Here is a 9,869-nt window from a genome sequence, read left to right as displayed (position 1 = left end):
AGTCATGTGAGTGTGGTAGACAAGATTTTCTTCCCCTTTGTCTTAAGATAGTGCTCTTTTCGAAAGAAAATGTGCCCTTTTCCCTGCCCCCCCCCCCATTATCAACTTCGCTCCGCCACCCCTGCTGGGAATCGAACCTACGTCCCTCAGATTGAAAGACAAGAGTCATAAACACTAGACCATGACACCCTCATATGATGGCATCGGTGTTTTGAAAGTAGTTTGATGTTGTTTTGCTATATAAATGTAGTATCCGTCATTAAACTTGGGACGTAAAATATCAACTGATAAGTTTTTGTCCTATTTATTTTTACTGGCTAAATATTATATATATATTTGTAAATTCAAAGATGTTTTACCAAACATCGAGGCCTTTAAATTGTTTGTCAAAAACAGAAAGATTTGGAATACTCCTTAGCATAAAAAATAAGAAATAAGCTTTCCATCCACTTAAAAAAAATTGAAATTTGAGGTGTAACCCTGATATTTATAAATATGCTATTTATATGCTATTAGTTCGACATTTTTTCTTCGATATTTCTAATCTTTTTAAACCCATACATGTTCAGCAAGTAGCAACTGTACAATGCTATGTTGTTAGTGTGTTTGTCTTGTATTATTTTATTGTTTTGTTTGTTAAGCTTTATTCATATTGCCTTTTGTTACAATAACTCTGATTTGTTAATAAGTTGTAAATATTGTAATTTTACCTTGATTATTAGTTTATGATTTAATCAAACATTATTACAAATATAAAAAATGGGACGTAAATTTCGCATCATTTCCTTCTGTATACTTTTAAGGTAGATTTACACAATTGCAATGCGCTGAGGTGGATGATTTTCATTTAAATCGGAGATTATCGTCTTAAAACACAACTCTCTTTACCTGACAAATTATGCTCCGTCCTAGAATTATATTACCCGTACCAGGTTCATCTTGTTTGATTAGGTGCTTACGTATGGAATATGATTGAAACGGAAACAAGTTTGATTTCCAGAAAATGCCAACGTAGGCATCTTTTTCAATATTGAGGGATCAATAAATATTATATATATATATATATATATATATAACAACATAATGTCTGTCAGCGCTACCGCACCCTTCCATTTTGTTTCTTATCTCGGTAATTACCACCTCGGCAAATATTGGGTTTTGTTTGATTGATTTGAACAGGAAAGGTGGAGGAATAGGGCGGGGGTGATGAATCTGACCCGATCTTGACCGGAAAACAACTCAAAGGGTTCGTGTTACGCGCATGTTCTTTCCGGATGACGAATCATGATTTTTTTTTTGGTGAAAAAAAGTTATGTCATAAAAGCGGATAGAATTCTGAAGACTCTGTCAGTAGTTCGTTGTGAAGAAGTTGAGGAGTAAGCGAAGAATCCCATCTGGACTCTTAAACATAATCTCACCAAAATGGCCTTAAGATTGGTTCTTGTTTCGCTGGCATTCCTGACCATCACAGGTATATATACTTATGCTGTATTATATACATGTATATATATGTGTATATATATATAAACGTATAATTTCTTCCATTTTCACAAAATTTCGTTTTTTCATATGAATTATGCAACATTTGTCGTAAGAAGTGTCATTATTATTATGTATATGTCTTGAATTCGTGTTACAGGCGTTTCCCGTCACAAGTTTTTTTAATTTTTATGATATTTTATATCGACTTTTCATAACAAATGATTTTGCATTTTTTGTGAAATTTTCCATGAAAGAAAAAAATTTTTTATTTGAATATAATTCTTACATTTTAACAGAAAGCCAATTCCTTTTTTTTAACGAGTATTTTCATCACGATATGACGAAATTACAATCGTTTCTAATTTAAAAAAAAAATTTTTTTAGATGAAGGTTCTTGCCCGGTTCTTGTCGTTGTCGTCATATTATTTTCACATATAGATGTTGGCCTATTTCTTATAATAATTACAGTCCTCATTGCTACCCCAACGAGACGCCACTTGGCAATTATTAAATCATGAATTTAGATTTGCTAAGATTATCTAGGTGAACTTAGGTTAGTAAAATTTATTTGATTATTCCGCACTTCGGAAACCTTGATTTGAAGCTTACGCAGTCGCACAAAATGAAACACATCGACCACGTTGTGCGGCAAACGTTCATGCTATTATTTTGTACTTACTTTATCCCCGAAATATGTGATTAATCTTCGTTCTAATTACTTCAACACTTTTATATTCTCTTCTATTTCCTATCCAGGAATCAATGCCCAAGGTAAGCATCATATTTTACTTTTTTTCTTAACAAAATGAATGATTATGCCCATGTTACACATGCGAAACCAACTCCTGACCGATCAAAAATATTACGTTATTACCGATGACATACCAACGGTCGGTTTGGAGTCAGATTCGCCGGTATACATGTAACTGCGGTATTAAGAGACATGTGGACTATCCCTCTCATGACTGAAAACAACTTTTAGAGACATTTTTGGAGTAGAAACTGGAATATTTGTGATGTCGTAAAGTGAAAAGAGGGAGCCGATGACGTAATTTTTCTTTCTAATTTTACACAACCTGGTATGTCGTGTTAACTTAAAAAAAATGACTAATGCAAACCGCAAAGCACCACAACTTGATTTCTCATCAATTTTCGATGAAATTCGTATTGCCCTGCTGTATAGGAAATTGATTATGATAAAATCATGCTGGTGACAGGCCGAGCTTGGCCTTTGTATCATATCATCTGATCATATCAAATTGAATATTACCTCATTACTGAGGAATATAATATCGATAACACATGATCATGCATTAAACATGTTTAAATGATTATGATTATCTTTCTATTTGTTAAAAGAATATTGTTTCTTATAAACTTGATTTATTTTTAATACATCATTTGCAACAGGTATGTAGAAGCGCTGTAGGCCTATAAAAACAAAAAGCGTTGAAACACCTTAAAGTTTAGTTTTAAATGTTGACTTACAACAAATCCTCAGAAAACAATATTATAAAATTGTCTTACCTGTCTTTTATTCAACTTTTGTTGTTGTCACCGTGTATTGTTTCTGAACAATTAATAATCCATATATTATTAAAAATGTATAAGAAGTGCCACATGACTGCTCAAGATAAATTAGATTAACTATTTCTTTTTCAATTAATGTATTAACTTGCAATGGTCTACTTTAATAACTATTTTTGCTCTCTCTCACTCTTTCTCTCTCTCTCCTTGCCCGTTTTTTCAATACAGTTACGGAGGAACCAGGTATTTATATATCGATACTATTCAAAACCTGTGAATTTAAGTCTTTACTTTTAATGAAACTGGTCGTAGAGAGCTTCTATTTTGATTAGATAAGCATGCGATCACGTTTATGCCATTTGTAAATATCGGAAATAAGTTTCAAAATGATATCCACGAAAAAGTACAGAAGTAATTAGTAAGAAAAAAAGGGTGTAATAAAGGACAATTCCATCCCAACAAAAACTTGATTTGAATCAAAAGACGAAAATCCAACAAGCATAACACTGAAATTTCATCAAAATCGGATGTAAAATAAGAAAGTTATGACATTTTAAGGTTGTGCTTAATTTCGTTACTTTGTTCACATCCTGGTCGGTATGCAAATGAGGGGACTGATGACATCACTTACTCACTATTTCTTTTGTATTTTGTTACATGACATATGAAATATTCAAATTTTCTCCCTGTTGTCCTGTGAAACAAAGTTTTATTCCTCCCTGAAAATGTGGTATTACCATTGTTTCAATATTTAATGGTTCAGTGAAATTTTTTTTTTTGCCAAATCTGTAAAAATTTAAATATTGTATAATTCAAACAATAAAGAACAAAAGAAATCGTGAGTGAGGGACATCATCGATTCTTTCTTTTGCATGTCATTGAATTGTGCGTAATATTTTGTGAAAAATAAGCAAAAAGTTAAATTGTCGTAACTTTCTTATTTTACATCCGATTTCGATGAAATTTTCAGCGTAATGCTTGTTTGATTTTTCTCTATTGATTAAAATCGACATTTTCTGGGGAGGACTTGACCTTTAACCATTCGTCAATACTACACTTTTTGAGCAACAAGTGTTATACCTAAATCAAGCAACATGGAAAATGTATTTCAATACAAGAGTGGGGACATGAAAAAAAGGTAAAGAAAAATATTATTGAGTATTTCCTGGTTTTTTTTTAAAGCATCAATTTTTGTTCACTCATATATGTATATTTTTTGTAACATAATTAGTTTTTAAGAAGCTTTATAAATAGTTTGTCTGTAATATTACATTCTCAAAATATTCGATGTCGTACTATTATCACAAAGCATTGTGGGTCCCTTTCATGATGGACATATCAAAGTCATGTGAATTGTACAGTTGTGGCAACAATAGTTACAGTGCTTAGCATTAGTTACAATGATGGAAAGTGTTTATGAAGCGGGCCTTTGTAATTTCATTTTGTTAATCAGAATGTCATTATCGCCGTCGCGCAATGTCTTTTTTTTTTCTTCTTTCAGAATTAGACACTGAAGGAATCATCCTAACATGCACAGATACTGAGATGATTGTTGAGATCCCCAAATCACTCCTGACTGGTGAAATGTCAGGTGAGAACGTCCGTTTCGAGAACGAAGAAGACCCTGATAATGCATACTGCCGGGGAGTAGACACATCCAACGACGCCAATGAGGACATCATCGAACTCACTACAAACCTAACGGCATGCGGAACAAACAGGAACGTAAGCATTGATTAGAATAGTCTGTCAAGTTTTTATCTTTATGATTGTAGAGCCAGGATGTCAGTTTGACATAGCCTTTTCAGTATCACAAAACCGGCGTGGTGGTGACTGTGAGTTAAGTTGGCGTAGAACCAGGGCCCGTATTTCATAAACGAGATAAGCATGCCTGAGTAAAATATCTAAGCATTTTGTCTTATTTACTGTCTAACACAAAATGCTTAGCCAAAACACGTATTCCATAAAGAATTGGCTAAGAATTTTGTCTTAGAATTTGGCTAAGAGTTTTTGCGCGACTAAAACAGATATAGGATGAATGGCTAAGCAACTTTTCTTAAAACTGCAGTCTGTATTCCAAAAATACAAAATGGCTAAGAATTTTGCCCTAACTTTAAGACAGTTGTGCGTTGTCTTAATTGTTTTAGTTTCAAGGCAATTTCGGCCCACGCCTTTTCTTTATCCTGAAACGTAATACGTGAATTAAGCGTGCGTCTCAAGATATATTCCCTTTCTCTTATTTCCGCTCTTAGCGTAATTTTCTCTCCTTCAGTGAAATTGGCCTTCCTTTTTTCTCAGCCTCCATCTTAATATTTGTTATGATGCGAATTTTGCTTTAACACATGCAACGCATAGTCTTTTTACCGCGGAGCAGTTACGTTCGCGACAAAAGTTGCGTGACGTTGCAATTTTCTCATGACGTCATAGAATTTGATACTTTGGCTTAGCCATATCGTCTGACTTGAGACAAATGTCTTAAAGTTTATAGAATATCGTTAGGGAAGATTTCTTAGACGAGCAAAATGCGAAGACAAATTGCTCAAACTTAAGCAAAAAGCTTATCTCGTTTATGGAATACGGGCCCTGGTTATGATCATGGTAAACGTGAAAGTATGATAACGCTGATATCTGTGTGGCGACTTCACGACACAACACGCATCGATGTCTGATTACAAGGTGTTTTAAAACATACAAAAAATATAGTTAATGATTATATACATAATTATGAACTTATTGCACATTCCTTTCTTCATGCTGTTTTTACTCATGTGATGCCTCACAGGAAAGTGCCGACGAGGAGACATACACCAACCGTGTTGTCAGCCGTTACCTAGATACTGATGTCATCAGCCGCCAGTACGCCATTGAGATCCCTCTATCATGCTCGTACAATAGGAGTAAACAGGTCGGTAGTGGGAACGTCCGCTACCAACTCACTGACTACACCATCGACAAGACTCTTGATGAGGAGGGTGCCTACACCTTCTCATTCGATATCTACACAGATGACACCTACAAGGAGGCTGTGGGAACCTACCCTATCGTCATTGGCCTCAACGAAGAACTGAACTTCGCTGCATCCGTGCTGTCTTTGGACGATACCCTCGACCTCTCCATCCGTTCCTGCAGAGCCACACCAAATTCGGATTACGACTCTGACGTCTATTTCGACTTTATCGGCGGAGCGTAAGATTTCTTCCTTATTATATCAGTATGTCGCAGCCTCACAAAAGAAACCGATTTCAGGCCGATTATCGTCAAGGTATACAATCTGTCGACTTGACGGTCGGTTTCGTTCCCTTGAATGACATTGGCGTTAATAGTTTCAAAATAAGTGGCCTTTATATTTGAATTGATCCCGCACAAGTGGATCATGTTTGTTGGAACTATCGTTACCTTTTAGTACCGTAATAAAGTCAATGGAACATGCAGGGGCCGCGGAACGGTTTTCAAAGTGGGGGGGGGGGGGGCGACCATGCGAAAAATCACAATCCTATGGTAATTTTTACGTTTTTGTACACGGTTTTGGAAAAAGTGGGGGAGCTGAAGCACCCCCCCCCCCCCCTCCCCCCGCTTCCGCAGCCCCTGCTCTTCAGTCCATGTAGTTCGACCCGGACTAGGCTATATATAAAGTATGTATAGTATGGAAATATATTGAACGGAAATTAGATAAAGAATTGAATTGAATATTCGGCCAACTGTCTCTGTGCTACTACCTACTACGCGAGTATTTTGCGATGCAGGTCGAAATACATGTTTACCATTGTATACCGGATGGAAGTTTAGAAGTTGGTTCAAGGGTATACACTAGCTAGGAGTGTTCCTTGTAGTCTTGGTCAATTCTGGAAAAAAAAATACATATTCAGCAGTCCGTTTTAGAGTAAGAGGTTTAGGACAACAATGTCATATCAGAATAAAATTGTTATGTTTTGTTTTTAATCATCACTACTTCAAGTACAATCAACATATATATTTTTCTTATGTCAAATGTATAGCTGCTCACTTGACGGCGATGACACCAACATCACCTATCTTACAGACTATCGCATCGGAGTAGAGATCAACACTTTCAGGTTCATCGATGAGGGAGATATGGTTAGTCAGTCATCGGGTCATTTCCTTTCGCTTGACGTATGATTTTAATGTCTATTTCACTGGCGTATAGGTCATTGGGATGGCTTGCCACCCCCCTAAAAAACACAGTTTCTTGACCAAGAAAAACTTGGGGGGGGGGGGGAGAAAGAAAGAAAGAATGAAGAAATAAAGAAAGACAAAGAAAGAAACAAAAGTTAATACATGAATTTGAATTGAATTGAATTTATTTAGACAAGTATAAAAAAAGCATGTCTCGGGGAGACAACAAATGTTAAATAACCCATACAGGGTTGCTCCCCGGAAAACCATACAACTGAAATGAATATAAACATAAGTAAAATACATAATGTGATAAAACATAAAAAAATGATTGAGGAAAAAACGAATCAAGCGATTTTGAAAGATGAGAAAGGGTGTGAATATCAGCATGGACCTATTACGTAATAGGTCCATGATATCAGCGAGAGGTATGGGAACTGAACTGGCATGAGGAAGAGAAGGCCGAGTAAGCTCACGAGGGAGCAGTCGTTGCATTATATGAAATAATGCAAATATGATACCTTTCTCTGAATATTATGTGAAAATATATCACACAATCAGATTTTTTTTTGTTTCAGAAATTTCATTATTTCTTCGCTAACGACAACTTTTTGACTCATTACGTTTGTGCATCATAAAGGGAAACATTAGATTTTTATTTTACTTACCGGAATGAATTCAATATAATTCACATTCGCATTTGACATGTTTGAAGAAATGTTAACTTTTCGTAAATGCAGTTCCTTATTAGGATGAGTTTATTTAATAATAATATGGATATTTGATTTAAAGTTAGAAGATGGGTGATGTTTGTAAATATAATTTTAGCTCCCTAGTCATTTTCTTCTCTTCCTACACATCTTTATAGGTTTATATCCACTGTGATCTCCTGGTATGCGATGCCGGAAATGCTGAATCCCTTTGCAAGGACAAATGTGCCACCTCGACATCAATGATCACAGGGAGGAGGAGGCGTGACGTCAGCAGTGGATTAAAGACCAAGCGATTTACCCGAGGACCTCTTCGAGTACGTCGTGCTGCACAGTCACAGGAAAGCATTTCCCGAATGGACATTAGCCAGAGTGGTACGTTCTTTTATAACCTTTTTTTCGCTCACATTCATTCATTAGTTTACTAACAAGACTGCTACAGCGAAAGAAATCGGCGAACAGTAACCTTTTTCAGTGGCTAGGCCCATACATCTTTCTTCTTTTGGTTTATAATGGACGTAAGTCTTTCTAGAGTTAGATAAGAAAAGTCTGGCAACTGGTCAAGCACAACACCAGCCAAAATAATTAAGAAACGAAATATTATTAACGCGTAATGACGATGTTATACTCAAGTCACAAGGTAGTGGAAACTGGAATTACCACATTACCAAACGATAGCGTTCATGTCTCATCATTACCCCGCCATTTGATAAAGTTACCATCATGACCTCTATAGTTAAAGGAAATGTGTTTTTACCAGGTACATCGTCTGTTCGAATGTAATGGAAAGAGTAACAGTAATGGTAGTTGGAGAACACAACTTTTTTTTGTAGTAGTAATCGTCGTCTTCGCCGTAGAAGTAGTAAAGTGCTATTATTGTAATGTCATAATTGTTATCAATCTTTATTCCCACCGTTGCCGTATGCAGGAGTTTCACCACAGCAAGAGGTTACCAACGCTTTCAACCCATGGATGGTTGCTATGGCTGCTATGGCAACCGTTGTCATGGCAATGGCCGCCATGATGGTAGTAGTCCTCCGCAAAGTCAGCAACATCTCTGCAGCACCAAAGCGGGGTCAGTACAAGGAGGAATCAGCTAGACTTCTTGATGAGAGCGAAGAAATCTAATTCCAGAGATCCGGTACATTAGGATATTGCATTGCAGAATAGGGGAAAGGGGTGAAAAATGAACCTTCAAAGTACAAACCGATAAAATCAATGGATATGAAAAATATAGTAACCTGGCAAATAACAAAGGATTCAGCATAGTTAAATATGCATTTATTTTGTTGATAAATTCATATTCTGCAGTGCATTGGTTGTGATAGACTATACATGTATTCGTTTATTCATAAAATGTCATAAACCACTGACAGTGCATTGGCTTCATGTGGCATTATATATATATATATATATATATATATATATATATATATATATATATATATATAATATTTAAATGAAAACTGATTTTCCTGATAAATCTTTGCAACTGATGAGAAATAACTTGGCGAAATGGAAGGGGACCAATCGTGCTCCTGATCTATTTATCGTTTGTTTTTTAATAAATCAATCAGATGTATTTCATTATTTTTTCAATATTTGAATAAAGATAAGCAAATAAACGAAGGCTTTAAATAAAATCCGAATGGGCTCCGCGACGTATTGATGTCTGTATATAAAGAAAAAAAATATCATGAAATAGTTTCTGTGGCTTCATTGATTAATGGAAGATTACTGATAATTAATACTGCAATATCTTATCTGTTATTTACAGTTAATTGGCAGAAAAACATGTTTTATTGTACATGTTCATTTAATGTCTGGGTCATTGGAAATCTATTATGATTTCAACAGCTGTACAGGAATCTGATATGGCCCTGGGAACGATTTTTTTTATACTGGGGATGCTGATGTAAATGTTAAAAGCAAAGAAAAAATGTTTTCACTAAAGAATGAAAGTCATTTTTGTACCTTTTTTTTTCATTTTGTCACATCTTCCAGAATACCCGGGGC

General features: G+C 35.5%; 1 protein-coding gene across 1 annotated transcript; it reads left to right on the top strand.

The window, feature by feature from the left end:
• The first annotated feature begins 1,318 nt into the window (after positions 1–1,318).
• LOC129262107 (CUB and zona pellucida-like domain-containing protein 1) lies at positions 1,319–9,085 on the top strand. Its single transcript, XM_054900151.2, has 8 exons — positions 1,319–1,471; positions 2,239–2,253; positions 3,238–3,252; positions 4,511–4,734; positions 5,792–6,195; positions 7,005–7,104; positions 8,012–8,228; positions 8,782–9,085. Exons 1-8 carry the CDS (start codon positions 1,423–1,425, stop codon positions 8,979–8,981), a joined length of 1,224 nt encoding a protein of 407 aa, XP_054756126.2. The 5' UTR covers positions 1,319–1,422; the 3' UTR covers positions 8,982–9,085.
• The last annotated feature ends 784 nt before the right edge of the window (positions 9,086–9,869 follow it).

The sequence above is a fragment of the Lytechinus pictus genome, chromosome 5 (assembly GCF_037042905.1).
Source record: "Lytechinus pictus isolate F3 Inbred chromosome 5, Lp3.0, whole genome shotgun sequence".
NCBI classification, from domain to species: Eukaryota; Metazoa; Echinodermata; class Echinoidea; order Temnopleuroida; family Toxopneustidae; genus Lytechinus; species Lytechinus pictus.
This window is presented reverse-complemented; position numbering and strand designations above follow the sequence as displayed.